This window comes from Crinia signifera, chromosome 19 (genome assembly GCF_055691185.1).
Source record: "Crinia signifera chromosome 19, ASM5569118v1, whole genome shotgun sequence".
In the NCBI taxonomy this organism is placed as follows: Eukaryota; Metazoa; Chordata; class Amphibia; order Anura; family Myobatrachidae; genus Crinia; species Crinia signifera.
The window spans coordinates 47,640,790-47,663,027 of record NC_139226.1 but is presented as its reverse complement, the minus strand read 5'-3'; the positions used below and the strand labels follow the sequence as shown (position 1 = coordinate 47,663,027).

The 22,238-nt window shown below is 41.0% G+C and overlaps 1 protein-coding gene across 1 annotated transcript in view; it reads left to right on the top strand.

Moving 5' to 3' along the window:
* LOC146041828 (serine/threonine-protein kinase SBK1-like) overlaps window positions 1-20,424 on the top strand; it is a 48,680-nt gene extending 28,256 nt beyond the window's left edge. The window contains exons 3-4 of the mRNA XM_083161713.1: window positions 15,393-15,595; window positions 18,892-20,424. Of these exons, the coding sequence (XP_083017839.1) occupies window positions 15,393-15,595; window positions 18,892-19,572 (884 nt within the window). The 3' untranslated portion in view covers window positions 19,573-20,424. The remainder of the gene's footprint in view (window positions 1-15,392; window positions 15,596-18,891) is intronic.
* Window positions 20,425-22,238: the final 1,814 nt, after the last annotated feature.

The window sequence follows — 22,238 nt, the reverse complement described above, 5'->3', positions numbered from 1 at the left end:
CTCGTTAATAGCCAGTTTCACAAGATATGATTTTAATGCGGGTTCAACTTAATATCAGTTGTACTGCCGCAATCACAATTTATTGCTGCCGGCTAAACGATTTATATATATGCTGAAAGTAGTTGATATTTCCAAAATCGTATTATGGCTTATAGTCGGTTTCAACTAAGCAGATTTGTGAGGATGTTACACCTTTGTTGAAGAATATGGAAGGCAGCTTTTGGCTGTTGCTGCCTTTGCTTCGGCTTTATATCCGCTGCCAATTTACTAATGTGTATTCGTAATTGAGTGCAATATCTGCTGGTGTATATTACCACCTATATTGTTGCAGATGTATTCTAGTAAGTTTCCATACAATATCTGATGGTGTGTACCACCTTATTGCAGATACACTCTAGTAAGTTTCCATACAATATCTGCTGGTGTGTATCACTTTATTGCAGATACACTCTAGTAAGTTTCCACACAATATCTGCTGGTGTATACCACCTTATGTGCAGTAATCCTTTTATATTTTTATTGGTTAGAAAATATTTAGTTTTTAATTACATATGCACACATTGGGTTACAAAAATCAGATTTTTCAGAGTGATTCGGACACAGAGTGTTTAGCGCTGACGTTTATGTTCTCCTTGCACACAATTGCAACTTCTTTAAGACAAACGCTCATTCTGGCTTAAACAATACAGTAATTATGCTCATTTTTTGTACTTGTTGTATCAACATATATATGACAAAGACTGATTATTCCAGCATTCAAGAGCGTATTTATCAATAAAGTTTGTCTGTGTTAACATTGCACTGATCTAGCCAATTTGAGGAGAGATAAGAGTGTCGCTATTGTTGCTGTGTCGATACAGCTTGCAGATAGAGTACAGATGTATGTTGAATTTACACTGACTCTATATGCATATACAGCGATTGTTACAAATAAACCAGCCGCTGTTCCTGCTGATTTTAATACAGCCGGCAGAGAAGGTACGGTTTGTGCATTAACTCCACATTAGTTGCACAGATATATACTGTGATTCTTGCGCATATATCTACCACCGCTCCTGCTGTTTTTTACAGCCGGCAGAGCCGGTGCAATTATGTATTGCAGTTATGCCCGTTTCACAGAATTTATAGTGGTTTTAGACTTGTAAGTCAGCCACTACTCTAGCTGTATGAGTATCGCTGACAGGGCGGGTGCACTCGCGTGCTGGCGCCGCTCTGTTATTTTGTCTGTATGCTGCGTATAGCAGTTCTCAGCAAACAGGTAAGCCGCTATCTTGACTTTGTTCTAGTGGCTATTATAGCGGGTACAGTCGCGTATTAACGCTGCACTGTCACTCCGCAGAGATACAGATTAAACAGTTTATAGCATCATATTTAAACACAATATTTTGGACCAAACATGCAGGACAGGTGAACGCCGACGCGCGTTTCACTATGACAGTTTTTTCAAGGCAGAACCCGATCATTCTGCTTGGATGCTATTTAAATGCACAGCCACCAATTACAGGCTGTATCTGCGTCCACGTGCTTTCCTCCTCCCCTGTGTTTCCACGGAATCAGTTATATTTTATGCAGGGTGCGGGTAATCCCTCTTTCTTAATAGTAGACCAAGCTATGTTTACTTAAATCTTGGGAATCCAGAAGTACATCAGGTAATCACCTGTGTATTCTTACATCAAAAAGAATTATTTTAATGTAGGTAAGAGAAATTTCCAAATTATATAAGTTGGTACATCAGGTTATCAAAGATCTTATTATTTATATATGGGCTTGTATATTAAGAATAATAATTATATATCACGCAGGGGTCAAAAACATGGAATTAAATTGAAGAATATTTGAAAAATATAAGTGTTTCGTTGTGGGTATACAGAAATAGAGAAAGTGGTAGCAGTGTGTGTAGTGTGTACAGTGAACCATGGTTCAAATAGTGATAATTGTGCTATGTTCAGTGGGTTATTATTGTGTAAATAATATTTAGTGTCTCAATTAATTAAGATGTTTGACAAAAAAATAAAATTGGTGAAACAGTGAAATGAAAAAACAAGAAAAAACTGTGAGTGAAAACTTGTGTGATTGTGCAGTGAATCATCTTTATTAAATGTGGTGAGATGTAAGAGAGCATGTTTGTGAAAAAATATTATAAGTTTTATCATTATTAATTATCAATTTGATATGCCATACATAGATGGTTTCTAATTATTTTACCTTTTTTTTATTAAATATGATTTATCTTAGTATATTTTTTTTGTGATTAATCTGATGTACATTAGATATAGTGGTCCCTTAGGTATATTTTTAGTTCATATTATGGTCTTTATATCTGTGGTCAGAAAATTTGGAGGTTAAGGGGAGGAGAGCAGTGTTGGTTATAGAAGGAAGTTGGAAGGTAAAAGAAGGGGGGAACATGGAAGAGAAGAACGCGGCACATATTGTGTGGGAATGTAGACTCAAGCTTTTTCAAAGAAAATGTGTATAGCTATTATTCTCATTGAGACCTTTTGGATATACACTATCCATCATAAAAATCATTTGTGTCTCAAATTGTAACAGTTTCCTGTCTATATCCCCTCCTCTAATGTTTAGCCGTATGTGTCTCATCCCAAATGCTTGCAATCCCAGAGGGTTTCCACCATGATGTGATAAAAAGTGGGACGCTATTGGGGTGAGATTTTTAAAGTTGATTTTATCTTGTTTTGCTCTCTTAATACTGTTAACATGTTCCAGGATTCTTACTTTAAGTTTCCTTTTAGTCTTCCCAATATAGATATGGTTACATGGACATTTTAAGTGGTACACTACTCCCTCCGTGGTGCAATTGATGTAATCATTTATGTTCCATTTTTTGCCATATCTATCACGGTAACTCGTTGTGGGTACCATAAAAGGGCATGCTTTGCATTGGCGACAGCAGTAAGATCCCTTCTTGGAAATGAGGGGTTTCTGTATCTTAGACAGGTGGCTCTGGACCAAGACATCCTTCAAATTATTGGAGCGTCTCCAACTAATCTGTACTTTTTTAGGGAGGATGTCCATTAGATCAATATCCGTGTGGAGGACTGACCAGTGTTTTTGTAAGATTTCATTTATTTCACGCCACTTATTACTGAAGGTCCCAATGAACCTAACTGGTTCTTCTTTTTTGGTCCTAATTTTTGGGATCAGAAGTGAATCTCGAGGACGTTCTCTCACTTCTTTCTTGGCTTTTTTTACTGATCTTTTACTGTAACCTCTCTGGTGGAGTCTCTCACAGAGTTGTTGTTCCCTTATAGCAAAGTCGGTGGTCTGTGAGCAATTTCTCTTAGTTCTCAAGATTTCGCCTTTAGGTATTGCTTTGATAGTAGCCGGATGATGAGAGCTAGTTGCATGGAGAAGGCTATTTGTGGCAGTTTCCTTACGGTAATTGTCCGTAGAGATGTGGCCGTTGTCCTCGATTCTTATGCACAAATCCAGGAAATTTACTGTTTCTTTGCTGCTGTTGCCTGTTAGTTTGAGATCCAAAGAGTTGTGGTTCAAGATATCAATAAAGGTCTCCAGTTCTTTTTGGTCTCCATCCCATATCAGTAGGATGTCATCTATAGACATAGATATATAGATGACATCCTACTGATATGGGATGGAGACCAAAAAGAACTGGAGACCTTTATTGATATCTTGAACCACAACTCTTTGGATCTCAAACTAACAGGCAACAGCAGCAAAGAAACAGTAAATTTCCTGGATTTGTGCATAAGAATCGAGGACAACGGCCACATCTCTACGGACAATTACCGTAAGGAAACTGCCACAAATAGCCTTCTCCATGCAACTAGCTCTCATCATCCGGCTACTATCAAAGCAATACCTAAAGGCGAAATCTTGAGAACTAAGAGAAATTGCTCACAGACCACCGACTTTGCTATAAGGGAACAACAACTCTGTGAGAGACTCCACCAGAGAGGTTACAGTAAAAGATCAGTAAAAAAAGCCAAGAAAGAAGTGAGAGAACGTCCTCGAGATTCACTTCTGATCCCAAAAATTAGGACCAAAAAAGAAGAACCAGTTAGGTTCATTGGGACCTTCAGTAATAAGTGGCGTGAAATAAATGAAATCTTACAAAAACACTGGTCAGTCCTCCACACGGATATTGATCTAATGGACATCCTCCCTAAAAAAGTACAGATTAGTTGGAGACGCTCCAATAATTTGAAGGATGTCTTGGTCCAGAGCCACCTGTCTAAGATACAGAAACCCCTCATTTCCAAGAAGGGATCTTACTGCTGTCGCCAATGCAAAGCATGCCCTTTTATGGTACCCACAACGAGTTACCGTGATAGATATGGCAAAAAATGGAACATAAATGATTACATCAATTGCACCACGGAGGGAGTAGTGTACCACTTAAAATGTCCATGTAACCATATCTATATTGGGAAGACTAAAAGGAAACTTAAAGTAAGAATCCTGGAACATGTTAACAGTATTAAGAGAGCAAAACAAGATAAAATCAACTTTAAAAATCTCACCCCAATAGCGTCCCACTTTTTATCACATCATGGTGGAAACCCTCTGGGATTGCAAGCATTTGGGATGAGACACATACGGCTAAACATTAGAGGAGGGGATATAGACAGGAAACTGTTACAATTTGAGACACAAATGATTTTTATGATGGATAGTGTATATCCAAAAGGTCTCAATGAGAATAATAGCTATACACATTTTCTTTGAAAAAGCTTGAGTCTACATTCCCACACAATATGTGCCGCGTTCTTCTCTTCCATGTTCCCCCCTTCTTTTACCTTCCAACTTCCTTCTATAACCAACACTGCTCTCCTCCCCTTAACCTCCAAATTTTCTGACCACAGATATAAAGACCATAATATGAACTAAAAATATACCTAAGGGACCACTATATCTAATGTACATCAGATTAATCACAAAAAAAAATATACTAAGATAAATCATATTTAATAAAAAAAAGGTAAAATAATTAGAAACCATCTATGTATGGCATATCAAATTGATAATTAATAATGATAAAACTTATAATATTTTTTCACAAACATGCTCTCTTACATCTCACCACATTTAATAAAGATGATTCACTGCACAATCACACAAGTTTTCACTCACAGTTTTTTCTTGTTTTTTCATTTCACTGTTTCACCAATTTTATTTTTTTGTCAAACATCTTAATTAATTGAGACACTAAATATTATTTACACAATAATAACCCACTGAACATAGCACAATTATCACTATTTGAACCATGGTTCACTGTACACACTACACACACTGCTACCACTTTCTCTATTTCTGTATACCCACAACGAAACACTTATATTTTTCAAATATTCTTCAATTTAATTCCATGTTTTTGACCCCTGCGTGATATATAATTATTATTCTTAATATACAAGCCCATATATAAATAATAAGATCTTTGATAACCTGATGTACCAACTTATATAATTTGGAAATTTCTCTTACCTACATTAAAATAATTCTTTTTGATGTAAGAATACACAGGTGATTACCTGATGTACTTCTGGATTCCCAAGATTTAAGTAAACATAGCTTGGTCTACTATTAAGAAAGAGGGATTACCCGCACCCTGCATAAAATATAACTGATTCCGTGGAAACACAGGGGAGGAGGAAAGCACGTGGACGCAGATACAGCCTGTAATTGGTGGCTGTGCATTTAAATAGCATCCAAGCAGAATGATCGGGTTCTGCCTTGAAAAAACTGTCATAGTGAAACGCGCGTCGGCGTTCACCTGTCCTGCATGTTTGGTCCAAAATATTGTGTTTAAATATGATGCTATAAACTGTTTAATCTGTATCTCTGCGGAGTGACAGTGCAGCGTTAATACGCGACTGTACCCGCTATAATAGCCACTAGAACAAAGTCAAGATAGCGGCTTACCTGTTTGCTGAGAACTGCTATACGCAGCATACAGACAAAATAACAGAGCGGCGCCAGCACGCGAGTGCACCCGCCCTGTCAGCGATACTCATACAGCTAGAGTAGTGGCTGACTTACAAGTCTAAAACCACTATAAATTCTGTGAAACGGGCATAACTGCAATACATAATTGCACCGGCTCTGCCGGCTGTAAAAAACAGCAGGAGCGGTGGTAGATATATGCGCAAGAATCACAGTATATATCTGTGCAACTAATGTGGAGTTAATGCACAAACCGTACCTTCTCTGCCGGCTGTATTAAAATCAGCAGGAACAGCGGCTGGTTTATTTGTAACAATCGCTGTATATGCATATAGAGTCAGTGTAAATTCAACATACATCTGTACTCTATCTGCAAGCTGTATCGACACAGCAACAATAGCGACACTCTTATCTCTCCTCAAATTGGCTAGATCAGTGCAATGTTAACACAGACAAACTTTATTGATAAATACGCTCTTGAATGCTGGAATAATCAGTCTTTGTCATATATATGTTGATACAACAAGTACAAAAAATGAGCATAATTACTGTATTGTTTAAGCCAGAATGAGCGTTTGTCTTAAAGAAGTTGCAATTGTGTGCAAGGAGAACATAAACGTCAGCGCTAAACACTCTGTGTCCGAATCACTCTGAAAAATCTGATTTTTGTAACCCAATGTGTGCATATGTAATTAAAAACTAAATATTTTCTAACCAATAAAAATATAAAAGGATTACTGCACATAAGGTGGTATACACCAGCAGATATTGTGTGGAAACTTACTAGAGTGTATCTGCAATAAAGTGATACACACCAGCAGATATTGTATGGAAACTTACTAGAGTGTATCTGCAATAAGGTGGTACACACCATCAGATATTGTATGGAAACTTACTAGAATACATCTGCAACAATATAGGTGGTAATATACACCAGCAGATATTGCACTCAATTACGAATACACATTAGTAAATTGGCAGCGGATATAAAGCCGAAGCAAAGGCAGCAACAGCCAAAAGCTGCCTTCCATATTCTTCAACAAAGGTGTAACATCCTCACAAATCTGCTTAGTTGAAACCGACTATAAGCCATAATACGATTTTGGAAATATCAACTACTTTCAGCATATATATAAATCGTTTAGCCGGCAGCAATAAATTGTGATTGCGGCAGTACAACTGATATTAAGTTGAACCCGCATTAAAATCATATCTTGTGAAACTGGCTATTAACGAGCACATTTGAACTGTGAGATCTAAGAATCCTATTTTCCCACATGGATTGTATAACCAGCAACATTATTAACATCATAAGCTGGTAACATGTTAAATTAAATATTACCATTTCCCACAAAACAGGACGTAATTAATTGGATAACCGGCAATACCAGCTGGACAATTTAAATCCTACTATTTCTCAGTCTGTATAAGTGGAAAGAAGGTAGACATGTAAAATAACCTGTAGGGATTCTAAGCTGCACATACAACCTAACTGACTAATAGGAAGAATTGGAGCAGCAGTAATAAGATCCACAGCAGTCATTTTGTACTTTTATTTCAAACACAACTACAGTACAACTGTTTATGCTGTTAAAGCAACAAAGTATATTCTGAATTGGCAACAATAGACAACAGTTTCAACCCACCAAGTGCACATAAAGTGAGAAATGATTTATTGATATTGGGCTACCACCATAAAGTGATTCATTTATGAGCATTAAAACTCGCAGAGAACAGTTAATAACAGAAAAATTTAAAAATAGCATCACAAAGGGAGCAATACTGTGAACAATATAAATTAATTAATACAGTTAAGGAACAACGTACTAATGTCCTTACAGAATTAATAAAACTCCCTAACACATAAGGACCTAACAAAATACATAACAGGACATTGATTACAATTGAAGTGTAATTTAATATTTAAAAACCTATAAAATTAAGAAAAGGTTTTTCTATTTCACATAAATAGGTATATATGAAATATTTCACAAATTGGACAGTTGTATTTTAAACATATTCTAATAAAGAAAACTTTTTAACTCATACAATTTTCTTAAAACTTCTCTTCGTGCGCCAACAAAAAAGACATCCTTCTCTGTCCCTTTTTTTCCGTAAATGTACGTCAAATGTGGGGAAGGGGATATACACTCATTTAAGTGTTTTAAAGTTGAGCTGGCCAGCCTAACAATTTATTGGATGTCCATGTCCTTCATTTAAACTGTATTTTATTTATATATATTTTTCTTGCTATTATTATATGTATAATGTATTACATGTGTTTTAAGATGGCATACTAGCTTGTCTGCCTATTGATTAGGTGTGTGCTAATTATAAAGATCAAGATATTATATTAACAAAAAATAAAAAACATATTTTTTACCAGTAATTCCAGTGTCACAATTGCGCTCTTTATATATTCTTGTGATTTTCTTTGAAATTTTTTATCAAAATGATAGCAGACTGAATGTATGAAGGTCAGCAGCGCTGCTGGGGGAGCTCAAGGGAAGTCGGGTCCGACTTGTCCTTAGAACAAGTTGGCCTAATGTATGCGGGCCATTAGAAGCGGTGTGGTTGGTACTTTATCTCTCTCTGCTTTATTTTTTTCCAAGGCTTGATAAATCTCCCCCTTGATCGTTATCTGATAAAATATCTCCAAGAGTAAAGGTTTAGAGCACAGCCTTCGGTAATATATAAAGGGCAATCTTAAATGCAGTTCTATCTGTCCTTCTAGTTCTGCTCAGTTCTGTTCTGCTGTGGGTAAGTATGAGCACAGTCTGTCAAAAGATTTTACCTCATCAAGTGACACTACAGTTGTCAGATCTCCCATGGCACTGACGTGTGAAAATAGGCTCAACATTCTTTTAGTGTTATCTGAGGCGTGACAGGAATAAAACCTGTGTGATCAGGAGAAATCACATTTGATGAACAGTGGCCCCAGCTATGGAAAAGTCCAATTTTATATAAGTGATATTGATGGCAATAGGTCTATAGTTACAATCAGAGGGTCAGGGCCGGTGCAAGCCCCCCGCCCGCCCCAGGCAACCCCCCCCCCCCCCCGCACTTACGGCCCACGGCAGTGGGGGGGGGTGCAGGCGATACTGCGGCGGGCGCCCGCACCCCCCAGAGCGCTGTACCTGCTGTACTGATATGCAGCTTCTGGCTCGCGCGGGGGGGGGGCAGCGTCTCCATCTTTGCTGAAATCCCCCAGCAGACAGCGGGCGTCGTGCGCGGGGGGGCAGCGTCTCCATCCTCGCTGAAATCCCCCAGCAGACAGCGGGCGGCGTGCGTGGGGGGCAGCCTCGCCGGGCGGGATGGAATGGTATGCTTTCTGGTACCTCGGCGGCTCAGTACCGCCCTCCAGTGGCCGGCGCCCTAGGCAAATGCCTAGTCCTGCCTAGTGGTGGCGCCGGCCCTGCAGAGGGTAGATCCTTATAAGGCTTGGGTATAGATATTATGTAAAAAATACCAGAAAATGTGTAATGCAAATGTAATTTCTTAGTGGTTTATGTAGCTGTGTGGCCCCCATACACTTGGAGGCAATTTCTCATGAGCTCCCCCAGCAGTTCCCCGTGAGGCTCACATACAGTACAATCTGGCACCCATGCAATATATTGCATGTAAGACTCCCGGAAGGACGGCTGCTGATTGGCTGAGAGACCTCTCTCAGCCAATCAGTGGCTGCCCATTCTTTTGAATTTAAAAACAAAATTCTACTGCCACCCGCCGCCTGCTGCCCACCACCTATCGCGGATGCTAAAAAGCACCCACGATCAAGGATGGATTTAGGTGTGAAGGTGTTCCTAGGCACAACAATAACGCCCCGTAATTGTATTATATTTTATTTATTACATATAAGCCCTCATTTGATAATAGCCAATTTAATGGATTTTTAAAAAGCCACTAACTGGCATTTAAAACAAATTATGTATCCATAATTACTAAGTAGGGCAAATTACAGGGGCAGTATGTGCATGTCCTATCCATTTACACTCTATTCAATATGGAATATGGTACAGTACCGTGGATATATTGCAATTACTGGTAAATTTCGAGCTGACGGTACCATCACAAGCATCCAAGTGCCACCCCCAAACATGTGCCGACCCTAGGCACGTGCCTCATGTGCCTAATGGGAAGTTTGGCTCTGCTGCCGATGTGCCGCTGACGTCTGCACATACGATTTATCTTATGTTCTGCTGTCCAACCTCCGACTCGGATCGTATGTCAGACACATCCGATTTGTGCCCAATCTCGGAGCGAACTGTCGGAAACGGGTCAAATTGGACACAAATCAGACAAGTTTGTCAGTATTAGGGATCTGTGTGTACAGTATCTTGGACTTGGGGAATCCATGGGGGCAGCTACAGACAATAGATATAATACTGTATTACAAGGAGGTTATAGAGAATCACCATCCTCTATGAGGATAAACAGTATGCCGTAGTAATTAGTAGAAACATGAACTGATTTGGATGAAAGATTTCACTCCTAGATTTATGTAGAACATTCTGTACTTTATACTGGGCTCTGTCAATAACTCTTGTTGGCTAATAGTCTCTCAGCTCCATTACCATTTTTATAATATTCAAATGAAGCCCAGTGCATTGCTGTTACCATGTAGATTTCAGTGATATTGACTAAGAACTCATGGCATTTACTATTGTAGTACAAACTTTGAGGCCCATTTATCCAGGCGTTCTAGCCACAGTAGTTAAAAGTCGTTGCACATGATAATTGGTGCGCCAGCCAATAAGCTACCAACTGTTATTTTTCAAACACATGACAGATACAGGTAGAACACTGATTGTTCAGCATCGTCAGCACTGAGCTGGATCACCGATTTTGCTGGATTTTCGATGGTGTCACCTGAATTCAGGGAGCCCCCCACAGCTCAAACCCCCCCCCCCCCTGTAGCTTGATTCCCCCCTCCCCAAACCCCTGAAGCTTGCAATGGATCCAAGCCTCCACAACACATCTCAGCCCCGCAGTGTGACTCTCCCCTCCCGCAGCCCGACACCCTCCCACTTCCCCTCTAAGCCCTTCCGTTGCTCCCGCTGCCCTCCCCCTGCCCTCACTGCCATCCTAAGCCCTCTCAGATTATTTTACATCTATCACCCACCAAATCCTAGCTTCCCCCTGCCACCCGATGTGTCCAGATCAAAAGAGGTTCCAGACCATCGGTTGCCGGAAATTTGATAGTGTACCTGTAGTAGCTAATTGGCTTGAGAACCATTTATCATCATTTTTAGAAAGCTAGAACTCGTTGATAGATAGGCCCCATTGTTTTAATTAAGGAATATGCTATATAACATTGAAAACAGCAAAAGAAACCTCAAATGAATGCTTTGATGTTGGAAACCTTTCTGATGCCTAATTGTAGTCTACAATGTATGCCCTATACAGTTAATACAATTAAGAGATTATTTCTGGAAACCTGGAAGACTAGTTAAAATTAAATGTCTGAAAGGTTCTTGTGTGACTCTTCTCTGTTGGCTAAAATGTAGTAATATTATCAACAACAATAGCAGCAGTCACTTAGAACACTGGAAAGGGAATGCGATATTCTACAAACAATTGGAGTGATTCCACATTCCCTCTGGATAGGAACAGGACTCTGTACAGAATATATGCTCCCTCTGCAACTCTGTACAGGACATGGATTCCCTCTGTATCTCTGTATAAGACATATACTCCCTGTTCTTCTCAAGGCAGAACCCTTACATCCTCAGCAATTCTGTATAAGACTTGGACTCCTTCTGCATCTCTCTACGGGACCTGGGCTCCATCTGCAATTCTGTTCAAGACCTGGGCTCCCTCTGAAATTCTGTGAAGGGCCTGGTCTCTCTCTGCATCTCTGGACAGAACCTACAGTAATCTCCCTATGCATCTCTAGACAGGACCTGGGCTCCCTCTGCATCTCTACACAGGACCTGGTCTCCCTCTGCATCTCTACATAGGACCTGGTCTCCCTCTGCATCTCTGGACAGAACTGGTCTCCCTCTGCATCTCTGGACAGAACTTATCTCCCTCTGCATCTCTGGACAGGACCTAGGCACCCTCTGCATCTCTAGACAGGACATGGGCTCCCTCTGCATCTCTAGACAGGACCTGGTCTCCCTCTGCATCTCTGGACAGAACTTATCACCCTCTGAATCTCTGGACAGGACCTGGTCTCCCTCTGCATCTCTGGACAGAACCTAATCTCCCTCTGCATCTCTGGACAGGACCTGGGCTCCCTCTTCAACTTTATAGAATACTGTGACATCCTCTGAAACTCTGTACAGGACCTGGTCTCCCTCTGCATCTCTGGACAGGACCTAATCTCCCTCAGCATCTCTGGACAGGACCTGGGCTCCCTCTGCATCTCTGGACAGGGCCTGGACTCCCTCTGGATCTCTGTATAGGACCTGGTCTCCCTCTGCATCTCTGGACACGACCTGGTCTCCCTCTGCATCTCTGGACACAACCTGGGCTTTCTCTGCCACTCTGGAAAGTACATGGGCTTTCTCTGCAGCTCTTGACTTCACCTGGACCCTTCCTCGAACTCCTAATTTAAATTGGAAGCCATGTTACATATGGCCTCTAATACTGTATTAGAGGCCATATGTAACATGGCTTCCAATCAAGTGTGAAAGGGGATATAACTCTCTGCTTGCATCAAATCATCAATGTTTAACTAGCTCATCTACAGTACTGCAGGTCCAGGATATTCACAGTTTGTATTGTAATACAGATCTAAAAACACATAGGTCAACTCAAGTCACTGCTTGAGGACCAGAAACCATTAATGTTAAAAACAAGTCATTATTAAAGTTTCAGTCTTTATCTTAGAAACATATTTATAGTTTAACAGGTGCAAAGCAACATCTCACATCCCTGTAAGAAAGTATTCCAGTATAAGGCTAATCCAGTGCCAAGGAAATTGGAAGAAGCCGGAGTCAAGTAGCAGCAGTGACGACAGATTTATGCTGTGATAATTCACAAATCACAGGAGGGATTTTTATTTAATAAATTGAACATCTAGAAGACAAGTCACTTTCATCACAACGTAAAGCCCAAATAAATTCCAAACACCTAAGTATGTTGGAGGAATGAATGTCACAGGAATTAGAACTGCGCTCATATTCTGATTTTTAATTATAGAGTACTACTAATAATAATAATAATAATAATAATAGTGTTATTTATATAGAACTTTTCTCCCAATGTCACTCAAAGTGCTCTATATTTACATTAAAAACACACACAAAAAAGAAAAAAGCTGAACAGTGGATATGAGTGAAATGCTTGAGAGAACAGGAAAGTCTTGAGTCTATTTTTGAAGGAATCCAGAGTAGGTGCCTCTTGCATTGTGCGGGGTTAAAGAATTCCACAAAGTCAGAGCCACAGCTAATTGAAATGAAACATCCTTAATCTACAGAAACTAAACATTCCACAGAATATCTTTCTCATGTCAGGTATTCAGTTCTTTGTGTTCCCAGCTTTGGCTTGAGTGGACCAGTGGTAGAAACTTGGTTTTGAAAACTAGGCAGCTTTAGGTAGTTCCTGGGCATGAGCAGAAATGAAAAGACTAGAATCTGGGAGTTGGTGAGAACCCGGGAGACGTGGTTGGTTTTCGCCAAGGTCGCGGTCCTCTGCTTGGGTCTCTCAGAACTGATGCCAGTTCTAGGATGATGGGAGTACCGTTGACTGAAGTCAATGGGATTCCTTTTGTTCTCAGGAGGAGCTACTGTAGCTCCTCCCCTCATTCTCCTTAATTAAATTTTTGACGCATTTACTATCAACCCGACATCCATCGCCCATGGGTTTCGGGGATCGCTTCAGCCCTGGCCAATGGATGTACACCTTTATTGAGGGGGCCCCCACTCCCCCAGGGACCAGGCCAGGGCTGACCAGCCACAGAGCAAATGCTTTGGCCGGGGAGAACTTGTGTAAAAAGTCTCCCCTGGCTGTGGCATTCCACCGCTAGTTGTTGGAGCCCGGTGCTGGTTATAATAATACGGAGGACCCCTAACCTTTTTGTCCCACATATTTTTGTAACTAGGACTGGTCCAATAGCCCGATGCTGGTTACTGAAATACAGGGGGACCCTGTTCATTTTGTCCCATGTATTTGTGGTACAAACACCGGCTCAAAGATCCCGGTGCTGGTTATACTCGTGCGGGTGACCCCACGCAATTTTTTTAGTTATTTATTTTTCTTAGTTTTTGCTTAAGATCTGACGGTTCATGCTTACGCATAGAACTGATAGCAATCTATGACCATTTGCGGCCGAGTTCTATTGATGGTCTATTCATTGGTACAGCCAAATTTGGCTGAGCTTGCTGTTTGTAAATTTGCCAGCCGCCAGTACCGTCCGTGATTGCGATCGTGTGGGTATGAATGGCTGCATTCATACCCATTCAATCTTAGTAAATTTCCCAAACAAAGTCAATTTCCAAAAGTAGAGTATATAGCTTCATGTAAGAACATTGACCACTTTTTTAAACCATAAAATGTTTTCTTCATTTAACAAACTCTTCTTCTCGGAACATAATCTCATAGTAATGTCCTTATAAATCTCTTCAATTAACGATCCATTCAAGAAAGCTGAGTCAAAGTCTAATTGGTACAGATACGACAGTGACCTAAATGTAATGTACTGTGCTTGGCCACAGGTGAGATTTCAGTGTAGTCTTTCCCCGATTTCTGTGTATAGTCAGAAGAGTAAAATGGGATGCAGTCTTTAGGTGGACAGTGTATAGGATGACAGACAAAAGGTCGACCACTATTGGTCAACAGTCAAAATGTCAAACATGAAAAAAATCGACATGCATTAGGTTGACATGGTCAAAAGATCGACATAAACAAAAGGTCAACATGAAAATGGTCGATATGAGTTTTTCATTATTTTTTTAAAAAAAGGGACTCGTTCATACTGTACTATCCCAGTGGACTCGGAGGAGGAATATAATGGCCGAGCACAGCAAGGGCCCGTGCACAAAGCAAGCCTTGCAAAGAGACGTTGTACACTTATACGGTGCCCATGTCAAACTATGTCAACATAGACACCAGAAGAGTGAAAGACTCATGTCAGCCTTTTTACATGTCAACCTTTTTCATGTCGACATTTAGCTTGTGTGGACATTTTGACCGTATCGACCTAATGCATGTTGACCTTTTTTTGTTGTGTTTCACATTCGCCGAGCCGTTCCGGCAGGAGGCGGTGAGGGGGGGGGTGTCAAAACGGCACCCGAACGGCAACTTGTACCGTTCGGGGTTAATAGGATCAACCCCTAAGTCCGAATCAGGCCCAAAGTGGATTTATTTTATATTTTCTGTATATCCTTTTTTTTTTTTTATTCGGTATATTGTGACTTTATTTGCTTTTTTGAACAGCTGTCATCTTATAATTAGTTGAAAAACCGTATCTATGGTATTTTTGGTATTTCTCATTTAACTTTTTGTTTTTGCCTTCTCAGGAAATATTATAGCACTAAAGTTAATGAGAAAGAGTTCGACAAAGAAGGATAATTTTCTTATGGAATATTGCGTGTCCTTGTGCCTTTCTTCCCACCCGAATATTATCAAAACCTTTGCAGTCGCCTTTGAAACAATCAAATATTTTTCCTTTGCTCAGGAACTGGCAACTGCCGGTGATCTCTATTCCATCACTGTACCTGACGTAAGTGTTGTACACATTACACTAACATAAAGCCTTCGGGGTAGATGTATGAAGCATTGATAAGGGAGGAGAAGTGGCGCATGGCAACCAATTAGCTGCTCTGTATAATTTTATATTATGCAAATTCTATATGTTACTTCAGTGCTGATTGGTTGCCATGGACCACTTCTCCTCTGGCTCACTTCTCCTCCCTTATAACTGCTTTATACATCCACCTGTCATTCTGATGAGACCTGTTTACTTTATTGCAAGCTCTGTCCCTGCATGCAATCATTAATACATGCATGTGATATCATCAAATATCACATTGCGGATTGGGACAATATTATCAGTGACAATTCAGTCCTTTAGATTCAGTGAGCTTGTGAGGATTACTGAGTGAGGCCCCGGGAAAGTTCTCTATGATGTATTCCAGGACTGACAACTTTTTCTGACAAGCCCGGAGAGGAGACTTCCAGCTGCAGTTCGGGGGCGGAGCTTGAGCATTACATCATGAAGCCCCGCCCCAGGATGTAAAAAAAAAAAACAATTCACAGATCTCCATGGAGGGGGCGGGGCTAAAATGAGGCGATGTGGATATTTTAGCTCCGCCCCCTCCTCTGAGACCCGCGGATTGCCGCATTTAAACTCAGAGGTATGGGGGAAGATGCTGCAATCGGGGGGTGACGTGGGGGTCCCCCAGAGGGTTGCCCACTTTTCCGGGGGGCCGGGAGGAGGACACGATTGTTGGGATCCTCCCGGCCATTCCGGGAGGGTAGTCAACCCTGATGTATTCTGCTTTACTTTTCTCCTCAAAGTCTGCAATTCAGGGGAGCACGTGGATGTCCGCTTATTTCTGAATATATTAAATGCTTTCTAAAACATAATTTCAGCAAATAATATTTTGATGTAAGAAATACATACAGGATATCTTGCACTGCAGAAGATAGGGTTATATAGGTGCATACGAAGTATTAAAAGAGGGACATTTCGGGAGGCCTAGTGGCAAGGGACGTGGCCTATGCTCGCGACACTCCCACATCCCAATTTCACCACTGTGGGGGCATGACCAGTGGCTCTGTGAGCTGATGGCCATGCCCCCAGCCCGCTCTGTCTCCAGGAATAGACGCTGTGCACATGCCCACAGCATCTATTGCCTGTTGCTCAGTGCCGGGCAGGAGGGACACCCAACCAGGGCTGCCATCAGAAACTGTGGGGCCCGGGACTGACAAAATAGTAACCTATTGTTACACAAAATATTTTAGTCAGATATTTTGGCCACACCCCTCTAGTTGATGCCTCATGGATGGCGCACAACAAAAAACCTAAATGAAACCTGCCACATATTTTTTTAAAGGTACTTCGTACCACGCTGAAAACAATCAGTCCTGGTTGGCACTGCATCTTCTATAGCAGTGGATATGAGGGCATACTCAAATCCTGCAGGTGTCATATTCTGCAAATAGACAGACACTTCTGGATTTCTAAAGACACAGGGGGAAATTTACTAAGAATACGAATACGATTTTTCGTATTCTTAAAACAAATGAATACAAATGATTACAACTGTTTTAGCCGTATGCAAATTTGTATTCCGGTGGGGAATTTACAAAGCAGACAAATACGATTGCTTTGTATTTTCCGATGGCGTATGAAATCGTATTAGCGGCCATATATATATGGGTGTGGCCTAATGAAAGGGGGGGTGGCCTGTACTCGCGGCTTTCCCGGAGGCTATGCCCAGCAGCTCCAGCCCCCTGGCTGAAGTAATAGAACAGCGTCTATTCAGGGTGACAGGGGGGACTCCCAACTGCCCCCCATCGTGGGACACTGCCGGCCCTGTGAGGGAAGCAGGAACGTCCCAAAAAAACGGGATGTTCCCACAATAAGCGAGAAAGTTGGGAAGTATACTATATGGTCGGTGCCCTCAGCTGTGCTGCACATCCTTTTGTATCAAAGCCCATGAATTTGGATGTATACAACTGCATACATTTTCCAAAATTTCAGCCGTTCAAGTAAAAATGTAGTATATCTACATGTACATAAGTATAATTGCTTATCATTCGGCGCATCTCATCTGTATTTGCAGCTACTTTCTATACAAAAATGTGTCATACACCCTAGATACTGTACACGCTGCTGAGTACTGGGGCAACTGTGCCCATGCAGAGTGCCACACATCCTACAACATGGGAAAATGACAATCCAAAAGTAATTCAGTGCCCTTGTACAAAGTTCTTCCCAGCCAAGTACTTGTTCCACTTTAGAGTTGTTTATATTGTGATATGATCTAAGCTTCATTTGCAATCTGCCAAAGAGGCTTTAGAGTCCTGAAAGTTTGCTAAGATTTTAATATAATTAGCTATGAAATGCCTCTTATATAAGGTACTTCTGTTATTTTTATCTGTTATTTTTATCTTCAAAAAATATTCCACTCTCTCATTGAGGACATCAAGAAAATATATATTTATTGCAAAGTAACGCTTCTAGTTCATGACCTGACAAAAAAGACAAGAGATTAGTGGAGTGACAGCATACATACCTCCCCTCCCGGAAGCCGCAATATTTAGGGTAGTCTCCAGCAGCCTTAGACAAGTATCTCCTGCATCCCACCCTCATCCTGCCCGCTTCTAGCTTTTCCCAGAGAGGAGAAATATAAAGCAAACTTAAGAATACATGTGATACTTTATGTAGTACAGATCATACTTGCTGGGGGGGGGTAATTGTAAAGTGGGGGGCTGGGCTATGATGCCCATTTTTCGGCCATGAGTGGGGACAAGGGGGTGAGCAGAAGTGCGGGAGACCCAGGAAGTTTTGACGATTTTCAAGAGCCTTAAATTCATCTTGCAAGAGTAATATTGGACTGGTCCATAGGGGTACAAGTGAAACCCCTGGTGGGAACCACAGCCTGGGGGCCCAGCTCCAATGATAGGAATGGGGTTCCAGACTGCGCACACAAATTATACTGTACATACAGTATGTTACATTATACCACCCAACCACCCAAGACTATTGTTTATCTTCTACAGTGCATTGCTGTAATGAGTCTTATACATTATCATGCATGCACTAGCAGTATTTAGTATACTTTACTATTTTATCTTTAATGGTTAGCCAAACTTCTGTGGCAGCTGGCCATACCCCCTCTGGAGACTGGTCACACCCCTAAAGTGAACCCCTATAACTTCATTCCTGGTGGGCCCTTCATGCCCCAGTCCAACACTGAGCAAGAGTAGGCGAGTATGGTACATACTGTATAAGCCTTATATATGATATGGTCAAATTAGTGAATGTTGCGATTGTTCTCTTTGTTTTAGGTCGGAATACCGGAGACATTGGTAAAAAGATGTGCCATGCAGCTGGCTGAAGCTCTAGACTATATGCACAGCAAAGCACTGGTACATAGAGATGTGAAACTGGATAACATTCTCCTCTTCGATAAAGATTGCCACTATATAAAACTTGCAGACTTTGGCTTAACTAGACTTGAAGGCTTTCAGGTCTCTCGTATGAAAGGACTCGTTCCCTATTCACCTCCTGAACTCAGCAGCTTAGAAGATAATGAAACTCTGGAACTTGACTCCAGCCTTGATGTGTGGGCTTTTGGCATACTACTCTTTTGTATCTCTACTGGGGCCTTTCCTTGGGATGGAGCGTTATGTAAAGACACACAATACGAAGAATTTTCTATTTGGCAAACCACAGGAGATTACCAGAAAATCCCTTCTCAGTGGAAGCAATTTACGTGGCAGGCACTAGACATGTTTCAGAAACTACTGACAATAAACGCAGACCGAAGAAGGCCGGCTATTGAGGTCCAAAAATATCTTAGTGTTCCATGGAAAATGAACAGCGTGAAAGATAACACTAACTTACAGGACAATGCAAATGATATAGAACAAAGTGTTGATAACATGAACTTTTTGAAAGGTACAGCCAGTCCTGACAAGTTGACAAAGCATTTCTCCAGGCCCTTAGAGAACAAAAATACTCAGTAAAACCTCAATAGCTTATTTCAATATGATTTAAGGGCCCCATACACTTCAATGATATGTACTGAAGTTTGATGCGATTTCCCTTGAGCTCCCCCTGGACCTTTCTGAGAGTGATTCCACCCAATTTTGTACTTGGTGTCTTTTTTTGCATACAATATATCATGCGATTGATCAGGTCAAGATAAGTCACATGATATATATCTTATGGTATACAATTGTACCATAAGGTATATACAGATGGAACCGCTCTCACTAGAGTGACTCCTGGCGATTTGATCGTCATCCGTTTCCCCCCCCCAGCATGCGCCGCCCTGTCCACCAGAATGGGGTGCACGCATGAGATGCTCGTGGGCTCAATTCTCAGCCATGGGACGCATGAGCGTGTGAGATGCTCGTGCGTCCCCTTCCATCCACGTCTGCTGAGCTGGCTGAGGCTGACTCCATCTGTATCTGCTGGCCTGGATTAAGGGGCTAGAGGGGCTAGTCAGTCAAACTTCCTGCGATATATCGCATACGTCATATCGCATGCACAAAAAGCACTCCTTTTTCCATACGATTCCATGCGATTCTGATAAATCTATGGTGCAGTACGCGCATCAAATCGGATGGAAAGCACATGCAATTTGACACTTTACAAATGATATATCGGACCAAAAGGTCATAATCGAATGAAATCATGCAAAATCGTTGTAGCGTACGGGGCCCTGAAGACTCGGGTGACATAATAAATCATTGTAAACAGTTAAACATTATAGTAAATGCTCTTGTGATTTACAGTATATCACAATAACAGAGTTTTGCCTATTCTCAACTATGTCTTTGCTTTTCACAATGACTTGGGGGTGCAAGAATTATTACTTAACGCTTTCTTTCTTAAAATATGTGTATTTCTTATAAGATTTTTCTAGATTATTTTTCTAGATTTTTTTTAACATTTGAATTTCGCTGTATTCTATAAATCAATGTACTGTAATATATTTTACAACATTAGCAAGAATAAAAAGAATACATTTAGTTGTGGCGCCTGTTTTGTCAGTCCTGGGGTCCACAATTTCTGATGGGAGCCCTGGATACTTCTTTCCCGGGACATATCTGATTATCTGTAATACCCTTTTAATAAATCACTTTACATAATATAACAAATGAAATAGACCTCACATTCCGTGAGAATATCAACAAATCTCATTAACCTTTTGAGTGCCAACATCTCTGTGAGCGGTGTTCAAAATATCTGCTAAAAATTCCAGTATCGTCCACATTTGTTATATAAATTCAAATAAAAAATGTGTAAAAAAAGGATTATATTTCTTATATACTGTAAGGCAGGCATGTCCAAACTACGGCCCTCCAGCTGTTGTGAAACTACAAGTCCCATCATGCCTTGCCACAGTTTTGCTATTAGGGAATGCTAAGACTCTGGCAAGGCATGCTGGGGTGTGTAGTTTCACAACATCTGTAGGGCCACAGTTTGGACATGCCTACTGTAAGGTAAACATTACAGGTCATTACAATGAATAAGAATGTTTGCTTGGCAATTTTGACACATATTTTGACAAATTCGCTTAGCATTCAGAGGGCTAAGGAACATATCAAATTAGCTGTGAGTGAAAACTACTGTGGCCATCTGGACCATTTTTTTCATTAACGTGGATATGCACACGTAGGTTCCCACACTATCCAAATGGGGAAAAAATGGATGTATCCCCAAAAAACTGATAACAATTTTGGGTAACAATAAAATTATATTTTGGTCCCAAAGAAAAGTACTGTATTTTAATTTTTAAAAACATTTAAATTAGAGATATGTGCACACTGCACACCCCAGTGTTTGGTAATTTAAAAGTGTTTCAATTTGGAGTTGGTTTTTGGTGCTGTAAAAAATTTATAAAAAATCTATAATTATTGATTAAAATATAAAAACTGATAAAATGTGGTCATTATTGTAATCCAAATGTTAAAATATGACCCATTGTCCCATAATGACCCATAATTTCCATGATGCGTTTCACCCTTAATTATGGTTTTTTCATTGTTTTTCCCAGTCCTGGTTCTGTCACTCCTTTCTAAGCACATTCCACAGGCTTTAGAGTGTCATGGTGAACTGTGGGTGTTCCCATGAAAAAGGTGGACGTTCCCATGGAAATTAGGCAGTGACGCGGCTGCAGGGGGTGGGCAGTTGACATCACTGGATGTCAGCTGCCCGCCCTGTCCCCTTTCAGGGAGCATGCAAAGCTAAGGCACCTAAGAGTGTCTTAGTTTTGTGTGCTCCTTCCAAATCATTCGATGGTCGGCGACCATCGAATGATTTGGCCCCCGCACCCAAGGTTACGATTGGATGTTTATGCAAAATATCCATTTGCAGCCGTGTGGCCAACTCAGCGAACAAGGGGGGCGGGCAGCTGTACGAATGGCGGGCGGTCGTTAAAACCACATGCAGCATGTGTGGACTAGAATAAGGTCTTAAGTCATCGGTATAAGAATAACCCTACAAAGAACTAAGGGGCAGATGTATGAAGAAGTGATAAGGGAGGAGAAGTGAGCCAGAGGAAAAGTGGCCCATACATACTAAGCTACCCTCCCAGAATGGCCCCCCAGAAGGGTGGCAAGCCTCCGGCATTTAGTGGTGCCCCTGCATCAGCTCCTGCACCCCCTCCCTCTGCCGGTCAAAT